The sequence below is a fragment of the Microcaecilia unicolor genome, chromosome 3 (assembly GCF_901765095.1).
Source record: "Microcaecilia unicolor chromosome 3, aMicUni1.1, whole genome shotgun sequence".
NCBI classification, from domain to species: domain Eukaryota; kingdom Metazoa; phylum Chordata; class Amphibia; order Gymnophiona; family Siphonopidae; genus Microcaecilia; species Microcaecilia unicolor.
The window spans coordinates 122,858,918-122,878,804 of record NC_044033.1 but is presented as its reverse complement, the minus strand read 5'-3'; the positions used below and the strand labels follow the sequence as shown (position 1 = coordinate 122,878,804).

The window sequence follows — 19,887 nt, the reverse complement described above, 5'->3', positions numbered from 1 at the left end:
TATGGTTGTAAAACATACAAACACCCTAAGCCTGCACTAATTCCACTTTTACACACCCTCGACACACCCCCTTGTGAGCTGGACACACTGCAGATGAATTGCATAGATAGACATATGCAACAGGTTTCGAAAATACCGATTTGGACATTTTGAGAAGATTTTTCATCGAAATGCTGCTTTACGATACTTTTTAAATGTTGTTCTTTTTAAAAAATGAGCTCCTTAGCCTTCTAGATTTCACTTATTTATTTGTTGCAGGGTAATATGTACAGGATAATAACTGAATGCTGACCAGAACTAAAGGAATAGAAAAGCTATTGATAATTTGTTTTGCATTAATAGCTAGTACCTGAGAAGTATTGTACTATACTGTATTATCTTTGTTAGACAGTGGAGTTGCCTGAATAAATCATTATAAAAGTGAAAGGTTACTATAATTTGTATACACTATTTCTTTACTTGCTGCTTTTTCTTTTCTTAAATTAAAAAAATAATCTATTTTAAATCAATGAAATTTTCCCCAGGTTCTCCTTTTCTAGCCAGTGAAGATGGTGTGCTCGGAGGGGTGATAGTTCTTCGATCTTGCCGATGTTCCACAAAACCTGACTTGGAGCAAGATAAGCAAGCTCTCCTAGGTAAAACTGCCATGCTTTTTCATTTATTTCTATTGCTATGGTGTGTCTTTAAATACATGTATGTGATTGATCTTTTGGACAAAAAATCATGTGAATGAAATAGAAGGGTCACACCAGTTTGAGTTATACATTTTTAGTTAAGGCTATAGAATATTTGTATTCGATTCGGCCCTGATTAGTGCCTAAAATACATTATTCATATTCGACCGATTAGTGATTTAAATTCAAGTACAAATAATCCAGGGCTCTACTGTTCTAAATCCTACTGGCATAAACACTTGTTCCAGAAACTGATGGGTTATGTCCATATACCAGCAGGTGGATATAGAGAGCACAACTGAACTCTGTCTTACAGGACAGTGAGGCTTCTGTTCAGTTAGTATATCAATATCTCCTTCAGGCGGTGGATGGTTTCCCAGAGGCTTATGGTGTTCTGCTACCGTGACCGGGTCCTGTTCCTATTTTAGTTCAGTCGAACCTAGGTTTGTATTAGGCTATAACTGGTGCCTTCCTGGGGCACACCTGGTGGTGCCAGGTCCCTCTCCCCCTCCTGCCACATCTTCTCTTTCCTCCCAGGTTAAGCAAAAAACAAAACAAAACCCCAAGGAGGAGGAAGGTTGATTTCCTTTTGGACTTGGATCCTGGTTCTCCTTCTCCTGCAGGCTCTGAAGGGGAGCTTTTGGCAGTCTGTGCCCTCCGCTTTGCCTGAGGAGGGGGAGATACCTTTATCTGAATTGGATGACCCTATAGCTAGCCATATGTTTCATAGGGAGGAGTTGCCTTCATTCATTACTAAGGCATTGGAAGTGTTAAATATCTTGTCTCCAAACTTGTAGACGCCTTCAGTATCTAATCTGATGATGGGTAGTAGAAAGCGCCCTCCTAGGTCCATGAAGCCATGCAGGAGCTCATTTCAGTTCAGTGGGACACTCCAGATGGTAGCTTTAGGGTAGCTAGGGCTATGGCACGCTTGTATCTACTGGCCAAGGAGGGGTTAGATAAGCTGTGCTTGCCCAAGGTAGATGCCTAGGTGGCAGCTATTAATACCCGTCCAATTGAGGGTGGGATAGATCTTAAAGATGTCCAAGATAGGAAGCTGGAATCTGCCCTGAAGCTTTCCTTTGAGGTGGCAGCCTTATCGCTGCAAGCATCTTTTTGCAGTTCCTATTTGGCTAGGGCTTGTTTTTCCTGCGTGTAGAAGGTGATGAATGCCCTTTCCGTTTCAGACTCCCTGTTTTTCACAGATGCCCCCACTGTTGAGACTGTCTTGGAGGGGCATAATCGAACGCGAACGCCTATGTGTAAAAACGTCCATCTCCGGAGACGGCTCCGCGAAGAGGCGGAGCGAACCGTAAAATCGAAACGAGATGGCCGTCCATCTTCGGTTTCGATTATACGGTTTGGCCCGCTGAAATCCCATCATTTGTGTCGACTCTAGAGATAGACTACACAAATGGTGAGATCGCTGGACCTAGAGATGGCCGTCCGCGGTTTTCAGCGATAATCGAAATTGCTGCCGGCCATCTCAAAAACGGACCTAATCCAAGCCATTTGGTCGTGGGAGGGGCCAGCATTCATAGTGCACTGGTCCCCCTGAGGTGCCTCTATGCCAGCCTCAAATATCATACCTAGCTCCATGACAGCAGTATGCAGGTCCCCGGAGCAATTTTAGTTTAGTTGGTGCTGCGTGGGACCCATGCAGAGAGCAAAAATCGGAAGAAAAAAAAACATGCAAGTGCAGTCAGGGACGTCCAAAAAAAAAACATGCAAGTGCAGTCAGGGACGTCCAAATTAAAACAATAGTAATAGTAGGATTTGAACCAGCCACCTTCTGATTACAAGACCTGTGCTCTAACCACTGCACCACTTATTCAGCTGCCTAGACCGCCTTCCCTTTCCATTAAGTCCCTCTAAGTTTCTGTCAGCCAATCACAGCTTGTTTAGTTGACACTGATGTCAGGTAAATGAGCTGTGATTGGCTGACAGAAACTTGGAGGGACTTAATGAAAAGGGAAGGGATGTCTAAGTAACTAAATAAGTGGTGCAGTGGTTAGAGTACAAGTGTTGTAATCAGAAGGTGGCTGGTTCAAATCCCCCTATTACTATTGTTTTAATTTGGACGTCCCTGACTGCAGCACTTGCATGTTTTTTTTTGGACGTCCCTGACTGCACTTGCATGTTTTTTTTTCTTCCGATTTTTGCTCTCTGTATGGGTCCCGCGCAGCACCAACTAAACTAAAATTGCTCGGGGGACCTGCATACTGCTGTCATGGAGCTAGGTATGGTATTTGAGGCTGACATAGAGGCTGGAAAAAATATTTAAACAGTTTGTTTTTTAGGGTGGGAGGGGGTTAGTGACCACTGGGGGAGACAGGGGAGATCATCCCCGATTCCCTCCGGTGGTCATCTGGTCAGTTTGGGCACTTTTTGGAAGCTTGGTCGTGAAAAAAACAGGACCAACTTTGTGTGGACTAAATGCTCTTCGGGGACGTCTTGCTTCTTTCCATTATCAGGCGCAGAGGTCCATCTGTTAACCACGCCCCGGAACGCCCCTGTCCCACCTTCACTACCGTTCGGCCACGCCCCTGAGAATTTCACCCGTCCCTGTGACGGAAAGCAGTTGGGGCCGTCCAAATTCAGCTTTCGATTATACCTGTTTTTGAGACGGACGTCCATCTCCCGATTTGTGTCGGAAGATGGGCATCCGTCTCTTTCGAAAATAAGCTGGTTGGTGTATCTAGGGGATTCCTTGTATGATCTTATTAGGCTTTGGCAAAGCAGATAGCCCTATTGGTTATGTCCCGAAGGTTCTTATGGCTTCGCCATTGGGCGGTGAATGCAGCCTCCAAACAGAGGCTCACTAAGCTCCCTTTCAAGGATAAATTGTTTTGGGGGGAAGATTTAGAGAAATGTGTGAATTTAGGGAACTCTAAATCCCATCGTTTGCCTGAGGACAAACCAAAGTCTTCCTTCCGGTCCTCTCAGGCCCCTGCTCATCTGAAGGATGCTAAGAGATACAGGCCTGGGCATTCTCAGTCTTATCAGAGAACCAAGTTTCAGCCTAAGCCCTCCTTTTGGGGTGCAACAAAAATTCCCTACAGTCTTCCAAAGCAGACTTTTTCTCCTGCGCAATGATGGGGTTCTGGTCCACTCCTTGCCTCTGGGTAAAGGAGGTCACCTTTCCATCTTTTACAAGGAGTGGGTCAAGATAACTTTGGACCAGTGATCTTAGACATTATCAAGGACAGTTACAAGTTAGACTTCTTTTTCTTGGAGTCCCTCTGCAAGACTTTGCGAAAGCAAGCAGCAGTGCTTTCCACTCTGTAGAACCTTTCTGCCTTGTAGGTTGTCTTTCTGGTTCCTCCTTTAGAGGGGGTTGAGGGCTTTATTCCAATGTTTTCTTGTGCCAAAGAAGGGAGGTGCCTTTTGTCCTGTACTGGGCATCAAAAAAGTGAACAGGTTCCTCCGAGTCAAGCACTTTCACATAGAAATATTGTTGTCGTGCGACCAGGGGAATTTCTCACATCTCTGGACTTAGAAGCATATTTTTATATTACCATCTGGCCTCCTCATCGGTGCTTCTTGAGGTTTGCAGTTCTAGGTCAACATTATCAATTCAAGGCTCTGCCTTTCAGTCTGCCGACTGCTCCGAGGGCTTTCTCCATGGTGGTGGTGTTTGTAAACAGACACTTCAAAATGTGTTTTTTTTCTTGCATCTACAAGCTGCTTAGAAGACAGGGATAATTTGCGACCTTTGCTCTGTTCTACCATTAAACACTCCTGGCTGTCTTTCACTTTTGTTGAAACCTCTCTATTGGGATTCCCTAAATGTCCTGTTATAATAGTATCCTTCAAAGATACCTTACTGTGAACCATGTGCTCCTGAGCAATGTTAGTGCCAACAGCCTGGTTCCATCCCAGTGAAGGTGGAGTCCATTCTTTCAGAACAGGCTCTCCCTTTCCCAGAATGTTGCCCAGTTCCTAACAAATCTAAATCCCTCCTCCCTGTACCATCATATCATCCACACATTGAGACTTCGGAGTTCTGCCTGCCTCTTGGGTCCTGGACGTAGAATGGGAAACACTTCTGAAAATACTACTCTGGAGGTTCTAGAATCTAGCTTTGTACCTAAGAGCCTAAATTTGGCTTCCAGAACCTCCCTCCCACATTTTCCTGTGTCGTTGGTACCCACATGTACCAAGACAGCCAGCTCCTCCCCGGCACTATCTAAAATCTTATCTAGGTGATGAGTCCTCAGGTACCTCAGCATAAGAAGAGAGGGGGGTTCAGAGGGTCTGGATGCACTACTCCAAAACTGGCAGAATCAGGAGTTACTTTACATTTTTCTACCATGGCCAATGATAGGTCAGGTTTTTCACAAGATTCTTCTTCATCCATGTTACGTGATTCTTGTGACTTCAGATTGGCCAATTAGAGGGGAAGGGGAAAGGGAAATGGGACTTGATATACCGCCTTTCTGAGGTTTGGGCAACTACATCCGAAGCGGTTTACATATATTCAGGTATTTATTTTGTACCAGGGACAATGGAGGATTAAGTGACTTGCCCAGAGTCACACCATACTATGCTGACCTGTTGTGGCTCCTGGTCAACGAGCCTTTCCGCCTTACTCTCTATCAGGATCTTCTCTTTGAAGAGCCCACTCACATGGAGGATCTGTCCCCCTTTGGTCTTACAGCTTGGATTTTGAAAGGGCGATATTGAGGACGATAAAGTTACCCTGACCATGTCATTGCTTCAAGCCCGTAAACGGTCTAAATCTTCAGCCTATGTTCGAGTTAAGTGGTTGTTTGAAGTTTAGTGTTCTGAGAGGGCAATTTTCCCTTTTTCGGCTACTTTGTCTCACATAATGTTAATAGGGTATTTTTTCTATCAGATGTTTTCACGCACTGAAGCCCTGACACTTGCCAGGTCCCAGATCCCATATCTTCCATCCTCATACCCTAAATAGGCAAATAACGGGAACATTCTTCTTGAAACCCAAATCTCCTATGACTGACTTTCCACCATCGTGTTGAATGAAACAGCGGATCAATCCTTAACTTTGAGGGCAACTTCCTCCTGCATTAAGCACATATGCCAAGCTATTTGATTTGATTTATTAACTTGATATACTTCATTACATAAAAATGCATCAAATCAGTGTACAATAAACAGCTATCTGTTCTATATCTAGATTACAGAACTGAGCCATTCCCCATACCCAATGTCATGCTTGCTTAAGAAGGCAAGCTATATTATGCGTCTTAATATCTGGCATCCCCATTCCCCCTTCTTCTTTGAGACCTGCATTGAACTCAGTTTTATATGGGGTTTCTTCCCAGCCCACAGAAATTTGATAAGCTTCCCATTCCACTTGTTTGTTTTTCTGTTGCAGTGTTGTGTGCACATTTTGAAACAGGCATAGCCATTTGGGTATAAAATCACTGTGACTAACCACACCTTTCCAGGTATAGACAATGATAAATCCTGTCAATTATTTATCATGGTACTCGTGGTCTGCAGCACTGATTTATTATTTAGTTGATATAAGCTACAATTTTAACTTGCCTAGTGTCTGCAGTAAGGAGAAGCTTCCATTCCAATTCTTCTCTGGACCATCTGCCAAATCTAAGAAGGAAGACTTCTCCAAATTCACCTTCAAGCCATTAAAATTCCCAAGCATTTTAACATTTATTTTCGATCAAGTATCTCTGAGATTTCTCAAGAACAGCAAATAATCTGCTAATAGAGCCCTACCCATAGACCCTTAAGCTTGGCATCTTGGTGTATCTTTTATACCAGGGACTCCATAAACAATGCAAAAAGTATGGTTGATAAGTGACATCGTTACCTTCTGCCCCACTCTACCAAAAAATAGGGCCAATATATTACATTACCATTTACTAACACTCATACTCAAGATGTTTCATAAAGGACATTAATCCATGGATATCAAACTGTCCGAACACCCCCTACATGTATTCCCAAGAGACAAATGATAAGTAGTAGTAGTAATATCAAAACCTTCTCAATATCTATGCTTACCAGCACTGCTGCAGTTTTCTGAGCCTGCACTTTTATCACTGCTTCTATTACAGTTCTTAAATTGGAGACTGCAATTCTTCCCTGCACGAAGCCCACTTTCTGCTTGCCCACCAATTTCAGGAGAACACTCGTCAGTCTATTTGCTGTTACGTTTGCATAAATCTTAGTATCAACATTAAGCAAAGATGAAGGGCTTTAAGACTCTGGCGGTATAAGGTCTTTCTTTTTGGCAGCACTGCAATCAACGCTTCATTTGTAGTTTGGGGGAGTAATGCTCTCTGTCCTCTTCTTCAAATACTGCCACCAGTGTCAGAATCACATGATACCTTAGTGACATAAAATTTCACTGGTAGCCCTTGGTTTTTTATGAACGGTCATACTGTCATATTCTCTTCATTCAGTCGGGTAACTTTAAATTTTCAAAACGTTTCTGCATCTGCACCTTATTTCCCTGCCATGTCTGATATGGCTTTTTGAAATATTCCTGGAATATTTTATTGATCTCTGATTTGGTAGGAACCTTTCTCTTTCTTACCCCCTTAATGCTTGCAATGAACTGAGGCCCCTCTAGAACCCTGACTGAACATGCCCAGGCAGGTTTGTTCGTTATTCTTAAATCTACAGAACTTGTGCCTCCTATAGAGCAAGGGTTCTAAAACCAGTCCTTGAGATGCACCAAGCCAGTCTGGTTTTTAAGATGTCCACAATGAATATGCATGAGATAAATTTGCATGCACTGCCTCCATTGTATGCAAATCTACCTCATGCATATTCATTGTGTATCCTGAAAACCTGACTGGCTTGGTGTGTTCCGAGGACTGGTTTGAGAGCCCCTGCTGTAGAGTAAGGTACACAGTCTTGACACCCAGAGGTGGCCAATTCAAATTCTACTGCTACTACTACTACTACTTAACATTTCTAAAGCGCTACCAGGGTTACGCAGCGCTGTACAATTTAACAAAGAAGGACAGTCCCTGCTCAAAGGAGCTACTTGTGACCTTAATCAAGTCACTTAACCTTCATTGCCTCAAGTACAAACTTAGGTTCCCTTTTACAGAGTGGCGGTAACCCGCTGCTGTGAAAAAGGGCCCTGGCACACAGGAAAAACGGCCCTGTCACTAACGCAGTGCTCTTTTTCCCGCAGCTTGAGAAAAGGACCCCTTAGAGTGTGAGCCCTCCAGGGACAGAGAAATACCCAGTGTACCTGAATGTAACTCACCTTGAGCTACTACTGAAAAGTTGTGAGCAAAATCGAAATAAATAAATAAGTACATGGTGGTTTTTGGTTGTAGCTCACAAAAAAAAAAAAATTCTAAAGCTGAAAAAGTTCTGTGAATGCTAGCCCTGGCCATTTCCAGTCTTGCATGCTGCAGTTCTTTTATCAGTATTGTAATCTCTCTATTCAACACTTACGTTTTTGAAAAAAAAGTTTTTGGTCTCTCAGAATGGCATATCTTATAACTCAGAGCCAATGCTGCTCAAAAAATGACTCAAATCTTAATCGGTCCTTCTTTTTCTTAAACATTACAATGATTCTTAAACATTATTACTTGAGGTTTGAACAAATTGAATTGCACTTAACTTAAATGGGAGAAGCTGACACACTGCCGACATGACCAGGTTTCGTTAACTTCTTGAATTACTCTCTTCATATCAGGTTTTTTTGAGACATGTGCAGCAGTGTGTCCGCTTTTCCATTTAAGTTAAGTGCAATTGGATATGTGAGTACAAACTGATTATAGACCAAAAAGGACACATACCTAACAAGGGGTTAAAGCATTTCTTCCCCTAGTTAGCAAATGCGCATGCAAGACTGCCTGAAAATTAAAAATGTGAAAAATGAAACCAAAACAAAAATCTTACTTAAAAATTCATTTTCTGAAAAAAAGAAGGAATGTTATAGGCTTGAAACAGCAAATTAGTTAAATACAATCAGCAGATCCTGAATTCCAAAAGAAAACAATATGATGCAAAGCAGCAGCAGCTTCTCACCTCACTCTCACAGTGTTAGATGTGGAATCAGCCATTTCCATATCATCAAGCTGATCAATCCATAGACTGGTGGGTTGTGTCCATCTACCAGCAGGTGGAGATAGAGAGCAAACTTTTGCCTCCCTATATGTGGTCATGTGCTGCCGGAAACTCCTCAGTATGTTCTCTATCTCAGCAGGTGGTGGTCACACACAGCAGCAGCTCTGGCTAGGCCTCCAAGCCTAATCCTTAGGTTTTGTTGAGGCCTGGGGTTGAGGGCTCTTTTGAGCAAGTGCAAACCTGGTGGTGCCAGGTCCCTCCTTTTCTCCCCCCTCCCGCTGGCTCCGTTTAAAAAAAAAAAAAATATTTTTAAACGTCTTTAAAGGCGTTTAATTCGACGTTTCTTTAAACGTTCATTGCAGCTACTCACTGGGACACCAGTTCGTTACAGCTCGGAGCGGCAAGCAGGTAATTTTACCTTTTTATAGCGGGCAGGGGGTTCCCCGATTCTTCTCCTCGTGGCAATGGCGTCGGAGGGCGAGGGCGCAAAGGGTCGCTCCCCGGATCGCTGGAGCGCTTCTAGAGGGGATGCGGGGGTTTTACAACCTGATTCGCCCTTGATGGGTGATAGTTTAGTGACCGATGAATGTCCCGGTCGTTCCTCCGGCGTGGCGGTTTTTTCCCGCCATAAACGCCCATCCCCCGCTCCTCGCCTCCGCCATCTTGGCCGGCCACGCGGCTCGGACGGCTTCTTCGGGCCGCCCTTGAGGTTGGAGACATTAATGCCATGAACGCCCTTAATTTGGGCGACGGCACAAAAGCGGCTAAAGTTAAGCGCCGTTCTTCCCGCGCGGCTCCTTCACGGAGTTTCGCGCCGGACGCCATTTTGGATGCGCAGCATGTCTCTCCCCCGCTATTGCGAGCGCCGGTTGAGAGTGCGTCTAGGGCTGTTGCCCAGGCTGCGGAAGTGCACAGTCTGGGGGGTTTCTCCCCCGAGTTTGTTTTGCTGCTGTATCAGGCTTTCCTCATGCAAAACGCTGCCCCTGCTCCCTCTTCTGATAAAGAGGTTGAGGTTCCCAGAGGTAAACGCCCTCGGGTTGATTTCCAGGCCTTGGAGGACTTTTGTCTCCTCCGATGTAGATGAGGGCAGCGTGTCTGAGGTCTCCCAACGATCCTTTGCGGATTCCTTGGAGGAGATAGATCCCCGCTCAGATGGAGCGGATGACCCCTCTGCAGCGCGGCTTTTTAGCCCAGAGGATTTGCCCAACCTGTTGTTACAGGCCATGGACACTTTGAAGATTTCCTCTCCGGAGGACGTCTCTCCCTCAGCCCCTGTTGGCTCTGCCATTATGCTGGGGACGAAGCGCCCGCCTAGAACCTTCCACGTGCATGATGCCATGCACACCTTAATTGCGGCTCAATGGGATGTCCCGGAAACGAGCCTTAAAGTGGCTAGGGCTATGTCCCGCCTCTATCCTTTGGCTGTGAGTGAACGTGAGGCCTATCTGTGGCCTACCGTGGATTCTTTAATCACTGCGGTGACTAAGAAAACGGCGTTGCCGGTGGAAGGTGGCACGGCCCTAAAGGACGCCCAAGACAGAAGATTGGAGGCGGCCTTAAGGTCGTCCTTGGAGGCAGCTGCTTTAAGTTTGCAGGCCTCAGTTTGCGGCTCCTATGTGGCCAGGGCGTGCCGGACTATGGTGCAGCGGGCTTCCCCCTCGGATCATTCCTTGAGGGCTGATTGGCCGGCCCTGGAATCGGGCTTAGCCTATTTGGCAGACTTGCTGTATGATGTCTGGAGAGCCTCAGCTAAAGGCATGGCTCAGACAGTCTCTGCGCGGCGGTGGCTTTGGCTGAAGCATTGGTCTGCTGACCACGCCTCTAAATCCCGCCTGGCTAGATTGCCTTTTAAAGGCAAGCTGCTCTTTGGGGTCGAGCTGGACAAAATCGTGACCGATCTCGGCACGTCTAAGGGCAAGAAATTACCAGAGGTCAGGGCTCGGGTTAGTACTCGTCCCGATACCTCCATACCGCCCGGGCAAGTCGGGTTCCTCTGCCCCCTCTTCCTTCAAGAGGAATTTCTCCCCCAAGCAGCATTCCTTTCGCAGAGACCGCCGTCCCGGAGGTGCTCCCTCCGGTCCTCCCCCAGGGTCTCGAACCCAATGACGGGGCCTTGGTCCACGCCCCAGTGCAGATTGGAGGACGGCTGTCCTCGTTTCTGGGCGAGTGGATCACTATAACTTCAGACGCGTGGGTGCTGGAAGTCATCAGAGACGGCTACAAGCTAGAGTTCTGCCAACCCTTAAGAGACGGGTTTGTACTCTCTCCCTGCAAGTCTCCGGTCAAGCTGTGGTAGTGCAGCAGACCTTGGACAACCTGATCCGCCTGGGTGCGGTCGTTCCGGTGCCAAAAAATCAGATTGGCAAGGGACGTTACTCCATTTACTTTGTGGTTCCAAAGAAAGGAGGTTCTGTCCGGCCTATCCTCGACCTCAAAGGGGTCAATCGGGCCTGGAAAGTGAGGCACTTTCGCATGGAGACTCTCCGCTCTGTTATAGCGGCAGTGAAGGCAGGAGAGTTCTTGGCTTCCTTGGACATCAAGGAAGCGTACCTGCATATTCCCATCTGGCCTCCTCTCCAACGCTTTCTGCGTTTTACAGTCCTGAGACGACACTTCCAGTTCAGAGCCCTCCCTTTCGGGTTGGCTACTGCTCCGCGGACCTTTTCCAAAGTAATGGGGGTCATAGCGGCCTTCCTGCTAAAGGAAGGAGTACAAGTCCATCCTTATCTGGACGACTGGTTGATCCGAGCCCCCTCTTATGCAGAGTGCGGCAAAGCTATGGACCGGGTAGTTGCTCTTTTGAGCTCCCTGGGATGGATCATCAACTGGAAGAAGAGCCAGCTGCGCCCGACTCAGTCCCTGGTGTATCTGGGAGTTCGATTCGACACCCAAGTGGGCAGAGTGTTCCTGCCAGACAATCGGATTGTCAAGCTTCAGGCTCAGGTGGACTAGTTCCTAGTAGCCTCTCCTATTCGGGCTTGGGACTACGTGCAGCTGTTGGGCTCTATGACGGCCACGATGGAAGTAGTGCCCTGGGCCAGGGCTCATATGAGACCACTACAGCTATCTCTGCTGCTGCGCTGGACTCCGATGTCGGAGGATTATGCTGTGCGCCTTCCCGTGGACCCAGCAGTGCGCAAGGCGCTGAGCTGGTGGACGCAGACAGACAAGTTGTCTGCAGGATTGCCTCTGGTGACCCCGGAGTGGATTGTCGTCACGACAGACGCCTCTTTGATGGGCTGGGGAGCCCACTGCTTGGGAAGGACAGCGCAGGGGCTCTAGTCTCCTGCAGAGGCAAGTGGTCTATCAACCTCCTGGAACTCAGAGCCATTCGCTTGGTGTTATTGGAGTTCATCCCGGTACTCGTGTTGAAGCCTGTACGGGTCCTGTCGGACAATGCCACGGCTGTGGCCTATTTCAACCGCCAGGGAGGTACCAGAGCGCCCCTCTAGCCAAGGAGGCTATGAGTCTTTGCCAGTGGGCGGAAGCGAACCTGGAGCAGCTTTCAGCGGCCCACATTGCCGGAGTCATGAATGTCAAGGCGGACTTTCTCAGTCGCCATACCTTGGAGCCCGGAGAGTGGCAACTATCTGCTCAGGCGTTCTTGGATATCACGAAGCGCTGGGGCCAGCCGAGCCTAGATCTGATGGCGTCATCGGCCAATGGCCAAGTGCCGCGCTTTTTCAGCAGAGGACGGGACCCTCGATCCCTGGGAGTAGATGCTCTTCTCCAACAGTGGCCGACACAAGAGCTCCTCTATGTGTTCCCGCCCTGGCTCATGTTGGGCAGGGTGCTAGACCGGGTGGCAAAGCATCCCGGCAGGGTAATCCTGGTGGGTCCGGATTGGCCCAGACGTCCCTGGTATGCGGACTTGTTCAGGCTCTCAGTCGACGATCCTCTGCGGCTGTCAGTGGAGCAGGGCCTGTTACATCAGGGTCCCGTGATGATGGAGGATCCCTCTCCCTTTGGTCTTACGGCCTGGCTATTGAGCGGCAGCGTCTGAGGAAGAAGGGCTTCTCAGACAAGGTCATCGCCACTATGCTGAGAGCGAGGAAGCGCTCTACTTCTACTGCTTACGCCAGGGTTTGGCGTATCTTTGCAGCATGGTGTGAAGCAGGCTCATTTTCTCCCTTCACTGCTCCAATTTCTTCAGTGTTGGCGTTCCTGCAAGAAGGCCTGTCGCTCAGTTCCCTTAAAGTCCAGGTAGCGGCTCTGGCTTGCTTCAGGGGCCGCCTGAAGGGTGCTTCCCTGGCTTCGCAGCCAGATGTGGTGCGCTTTCTCAAGGGAGTTAATCACCTGCGCCCTCCTCTGCACTCAGTGGTGCCTGCGTGGAATCTCAACCTGGTGCTAAGAGCATTGCAGAAGCCGCCTTTGGAACCCTTGTCGAGGGCATCTCTGAAAGACCTGACGTTGAAAGCAGTCTCTTTGGTGGCTATCACTTCAGACAGAAGAGTTTCCGAGCTCCAGGCGCTCTCATGTCGAGAGCCTTTTCTGCAGTGCACTGAGGCAGGAGTGACTATTCGCACAGTGCCTTCCTTCCTGCCCAAGATTGGTTCTCGCTTCCATGTGAATCAGCAGCTCTGTCTCCCTTCCTTTCGTAGGGAGGACTACCCAGAGGAGTACTCCGCTCTTGAATATCTGGATGTGAGACGAGTCATCATCAGTTACTTGGAAGTGACCAATGATTTCCGGAAATCGGATCATCTGTTTGTCCTGTTTGCAGGTCCTCGTAAGGGTCTGCAGGCTGCTAAGCCTACAGTGGCAAGATGGGTCCAGGAAGCCATTGCAGCGGCTTATGTGGCCGCGGGGAAGGTGCCGCCTATCCAGCTGAAGGCTCACTCCACGAGAGCTCAGGCGGCCTCGATGGCAGAGGCCGGATCCGTCTCCTTGGAAGAGATATGCAAGGCGGCAACGTGGGCTTCGGCTCATACATTCTCCAAGCATTACCGTTTGACTGTGGCTGCACGGGCGGAGGCCCGGTTTGGAGCTTCAGTGTTGAGGTCAGGGATTTCTATGTCCCGCCCTGGGTGAGTACTGCTTCGGTACATCCCACCAGTCTATGGATTGATCAGCTTGATGATATGGAAGGTAAAATTATGTATAATCATACCTGATAATTTTCTTTCCATTAATCATAGCTGATCAATCCATAGCCCCTCCCAGATATCTGTACTGTTTATATTCTGGTTGAATTTTAGGTTCAAGTTTAGCCTTCAGTTACTTCAGGAGGACTTCGTGTTCAAGTTCTTCTTTCACTTGGATTCTTCAAGAGTTGAGACGACTTTGTGTTACAGTGAGCTGCTGCATTCCTCTCCCCTCCGTTTTACGGGGCTGGATTGAGACATAAATTCTGCCGGCACTCCCTCCCGCTTCGTGCGGCTGTAGGGCAGCTTTGTACCCCTCCCGCTTCGGCGGTGTTAGGGTCAGTCAGCTCCTCCCGCGGTTGCGGTTGCAGGATAAGCCAGATCCCCCCGCATCGGCGGGTGTGGTGTCCCTCCCCCGCTCCGCGGGGATGAGCTGGACGGATTCCCCTCCCCCACTTGTGTGGGGATGAGCTGGGTTAATTCCCCTCCCCCGTTTCGGCGGTGGTGAGCTGGGCAGAGTGTCCCTTCGTGGGTGTAATTCTCTAAGTGCTGAGTCCTGCGGATGGAGCTTTGATATCGACATACTGAGGAGTTTCCGGCAGCACATGACCACATATAGGGAGGCAAAAGTTTGCTCTCTATCTCCACCTGCTGGTAGATGGACACAACCCACCAGTCTATGGATTGATCAGCTATGATTAATGGAAAGAAAATTATCAGGTATGATTATACATAATTTTACCATTGACAGACTAACGTTTGTGCCAGCTGAGGAGGTCATGGATAACTAAAAAGTTTTAAATGCTTAAAAAAGATATTATTGCATTTAAAGCCTTGAATAGAATTGCTGATCTTGTTAAAGTGCCTAAAGATGTTCAAAAAAATTAAATCAAACCAAAACAAACTACATAAAAAATCAGGAATCCATACAATATGGTGTTTCCGTTAAAAATTCAAACATTGAAAATGAGTATGGCTCAAGCATGCCCTTCTCAAAACGCTAATTTTTATTGAAAATCACTACAAAAATTGTCAAAAAAGTTAAACCAATGCTTGTCAGTAGCCCTCTTGGATGCATTCCAATAACATTCCAATAATACTGATGATGTCATTGGAATGTGGGGAGCACAAATCTACATATGATTGATGAAGTCAGTACTAAAAAACCTTAGTGCCTTATAATTTTGTATTTATTTATTTATTTTTATTTATTTGTTGCATTTGTATCCCACCTTATCCCACCTCTTTGCAGGCTCAAAGTGGCTTACAATACATCATGAGTAGTGGAAGAATATTAGTAATAAACATTTAGTATTGCATGTTCTTGGTCAGCATGATAAGAAAAGCGAAGTAGTAGTATACAAGCAGAAAGTAGGAGACAGTTCTAAAATTAAATAGGCGAGTTGTGCATATTCACTTGGGTTGATCTTTTTGGTATGCTCTTTCAAAGAGATAGGTCTTCAGTAGTGCGCGGACGTTCGCTATTTCGTATAGCGATTTCAAGTTGCTCGGCAGTGCAATGCAAAACTAGTTCAAAATCAGTTGAAACTAGTTCAGGAACCAGTATCTGAATAAAAGTGTACATAAAAACATGAACTTAAAATACAGCTGGTACTTGGCAGTTACAATGAGATCTAATGAACACTAATCCCAGATGATCAAAATATATAAAAGACTAAAATAACTTGATATAAATGATGAACATCTATAGATTTACTAACTAAGCCCCCCCTGTTTACAAAGCCGTACTAACGGCTCCATGTGCTGTAATAAATAAGCACACAAAATATACAATGAGTACCAATAAATATTCATAAATGGGTGAATAAATAAATATACACAATCACGAGGATAAATATAATAAAAATCCTGAGAACAGCTGGTATAATAAATAACAATGATAATTTAAAATTCTCAAATGAGGCAAAAGGTAATAATATGTCCTATGAGGTTTAACAAAAAAACAGAAAAGTCCAACTCTAGATTGAGAACAATCAGTGACACTGTATCCCATTTAAGAATCTTTTTCTCTACTATACTAATAATCTACCTCTCTAATGCGGTATAATTTTGTGCAGCATTATAGTGCACCACCCCTCAAGAGAATGTCCTCATATTCTATTTTGGCACAACCTTATGCGGTAGTAGTTATTTTAAAAGAATGCCAGATAATCAAGTAGTGAAAAGTATATAAGTACATGCCAACAGATCAATCTCCTTATTTAAACCACGGGGGGGGGGGGGGGGGGTGGGGGGGGGGGGGGGACACTGTTGAACTCAAACATTAATTTTTGCTCAGTCCTAATCAGTAATTTATCTGTTTCCTCCTCTCCATGGTCTTCTTGGTTCTTGTAAAACAAAAACATCTGTCCTCCTAAGATTTATCCCTCTTTAATAGTGAATGTTCAACTAATGGTTTATCTATCAGTTGTCTATTAATAGCACTATGATGCTCAATTATCCTTTTATTAAGTGCACATTTTGTTTTGCCTATAAACATAAGACTGCATGGACAAATGCAGGCATAAACCACTTTCTTTTCTTTGTGACTGGATGCTCAATTGAGATAACTCTCTTATTAACTGAACATCTTCCACGTGGATAGTCACCGCTAATAGATACTTTCTGTAATATTGATTATTCTCAGAAGTGGAGGATAATAGCATGTCTTTCAAATTTTTACTCCTTGTATAAGCAGCCATCAAGTCTTCACTTGAAAATGCATCACTTGTTTTCACTAGATGCCAATGATTTTTCAAAATGTTCACAATGCACAAAACATCTTATTATCACTTTTCCTATCTGTAGTTTTCAAAAGTTCTTCTCTATTCTTAAACTGTGCTCTTCTGTAACATTCATTAATACATGTGGCAGGACACCCTCTTTCCAAAAATCTATGCTTTAAGTCTTCTGCTGTTTCCTCTTAAGTGGATGTCTCTGAACATAACCTTTTTACCCGCAAAAATTGACTATATGGTAGATTCCTTTTAAGAAATCTAGTATTACAGCTATTGTAATGAGGTGGTTTAACATCTGTAGGTTTTTTATAAACATCTGTACAGAAAGTCTCGTTCTTATTGAAAATGAGAATGTCCAAAAACGGAATTTTCTCTCTACTATATTCCATCTTAAATTTTAAATTCTGACCTTGAGCACTGATCCACTTCAAAGTGGATCAAGATCAGAATTTAAAATTAACTAATTTGCTATTTCAAGCCTACAGCATTCCTTTTTTTTTCATAAAATGAATTTTTAAGTAAGGTATTTGTTTTGGTTTGATTTTTCACATATTTAATTTTCAGGCAGCCTTGGATGCACATTTGCTAGCTAGGGGAAGCACTGCTTTAACTCCTTGTTAGGTATGTGTCCTTTTTGGTCTATCTGTGCTTGCACATATTCACTGTGGTGTTTACACACAGTTTTTAGTTCACACTATCATACTGTGTTATGCTATAAGCACAAAGATTGCTTTTATTGGTTAGAAATTTCATACTGGATTGCTGTCTATATACTTGGCATGTTTTATCCTCTGTTATCCTCTCAAGAAGCATTGAAAGGGTCAGACAGCAAGGCCACTAGAACTCCTGTAAATTCCTTTAGTATCTTCAAATGTATCCCCTCTGTCCCCACCGTCTTGTCTACTTTTATTTTAATTTAACTCCTCACAAACAGTCTTCGGAAAATCATTCAAGGTCTACCTGACTTACATACTTATTTGTATCTTGCTTCTACAGTACTACTCTTGGCCTTTCTTAAGAAACACTAAATAGAGAAAATTGTTAAGACATTTGTGTTTTCCTCATTAGCCTCTACATGTTCCTCCCTTTCACCTTTGAGTCTTACAATGCCACTTTTATACTTCGCCATAAGCACCAGAAATAGGCCCCCATTCCAAGAAATATTACTGTAGTCACTCCAAGAGGAGAAAATAGTGTACGCTACTAATTAATCAGTTAAACAGATTGGGGAGGGTTTTGGAGAAGTACTACATATTCTAAAGACATCCATCTGCTTTTGAAAGATATCCTGTTTTTATCTTCAGCAAATGTACCAGTTACTTTTTGATTAAAGTTAATATTATTTGCAGGGTCACATTTGAAAGCATGGCTAGAGCATTTATTCTTTTCAGGCTCATGGTACTTATTAAACCAGTCTTTATCCTCTTCAGCATAGGAAAGCATCTTGCTTGTGCAGATGCTATTGGCGTGGTCACAAAAATCTGTATTTTTATAACTTCTTTGAAAGTTAACTCCATTCCATTCAGCAAAATGTAGTCAAGAACTGGCAGAGCTCCTTTGACATTCCAGAAGCCATTTTTTTTCAGCCCAAAACTTTCAGTGTATCATCAAAGAAAGAAAAATTCATGAATGATACGTAATGAGTTTGATGTTAACTCTCTGCAGTATTCGTAGGGTTTTTTCATTTTGCTTTAAATTTGATGATGAGCTATCCAGTGAACCTAAATCATTCAGACACTTTTATAATTATTATGTTCGTACCTCAATAGCCCAAACTTCACCAAAAAGAATCATCTCTGAATTATTGGTTTTCTGGCATTTCTTCCTCTTTGTTTCTGCAATGAATGGTAGTTCTGTGGCTTCTTTAATAATGAGTAACATTTTATTTTATATTTTGGAAATTTCATTCTTGAATTCAGTTGCAACTTCTTTGATTTGTTCTACTTATATAGGCTGAGCTTGCACCTTGTTATGTTTAAGTAACCAAATATTGAATTTAGATTTTATATATAAGTACTCACCTTTCCAAATCTAAGCTCAGCTGAGTTACATTCAAGTATGGCAGATTTCACTGCTCACAGCGGCTTCAAATCTAAGGGGTATACCTAGGGCAATGGAGGACGAAGTGATTTGCCCAAGATAAGAATAAATGTGATTTAAAACCCTGACTTCCCTTGAATGCTGAATAAATAATCAATCTTCTGATTAAGCCTTCTAAATGGTGGTTTGCTGCTTATAGCACTTCATGATATTTAACTAACATTTAGTAAGAATTTAGCACTATTCCTTTCAGGCTGTCAGTGAAATGCTTTTTTGATGTACTTATTGTGACACCTAACAGTGTTGCAGGAGTCACCATTTGGGGGGGGGGGGAGAGACAGGAATGTAATAACCCCAGCAGTACCAGAATATTTGTATTCCCAGGGATTAAGGTGGAAGTCACAGAGGGGAACCATAAGGGTTCAGATTTAGAAGCTGGGGAAGGGGCATGCAGCCAAGCCTCAAAGATTATTAAGGCAATTCAGGAGAGAGTGGTGCAAGCCCAGCCATAGTGAGGCAAGCAGCCTAGTCCTGGGGATTATTAGGGCCATTCAAGGGAAAGTGGGGCAAGCCCCACCATAGACAGGTTGCCATGCCTGAATTCTTTGCTTCAGTCTTCACCGATGAAAATTTGGGAGAGATACCGGTGCCAGAAATGATATTCGAAGCTGACGAGTTGGAGAAGCTGAATGAACAGACGGATGTAGAAATGTTAAAGGAAATTAGGGACGCTAACAAACTCGTCAACACAGTAATAATGGGTGATTTCAATTACCCCGATATTGACTGAGTAAATGTAACATTGGGGCATGCTAGGGAGGTAAAATTTCTTGACGAAATCGAAGACTGCTTTATGAAGCTGCTGGTATAGGAGAAGGAAAATTCTAGACCCTATTCCTTAGTGGAGCGCATGATCTGGTGCGGGAGGTAATGGTGCTGGGTCCGCTTGATAACAGTGATCATAATATGATCAGATTTGATATTAGCTTTGGAGTAAGTATACATAGGAAATCAAGTACGTTAGCGTTTAACTTCAAAAAGGAGACTATGATAAAATGAGAAGAACGGTGAAAAAAAACCTTAGAGAAGCGCCTGAGATGATCACAAATTTACATCAGCCGTGGATGCTGTTCAAAAATACTATCCTGGAAGCCCAGACCAAATATATTCTACGTATTAAAAAAGGAGGAAGGATTCCACAGATTCGGAAACAGAGTAGGGAGTATGCTAGCCCGGGTGGTTCGGAAGCGGGGAGGAGGTAGAACCATATCGGCTCTGAAAGAAAAGACGGGAAGCCTTACTAATAGTCCA

At 44.7% G+C, this 19,887-nt stretch overlaps 1 protein-coding gene across 1 annotated transcript in view; it reads left to right on the top strand.

The window, feature by feature from the left end:
- The window catches only part of TASP1 (taspase 1), a 317,359-nt gene that overhangs the window by 246,097 nt on the left and 51,375 nt on the right, over window positions 1-19,887 (top strand). The window contains 1 exon segment of the mRNA XM_030196341.1: window positions 525-635. Within this exon segment, the coding sequence (XP_030052201.1) occupies window positions 525-635 (111 nt within the window).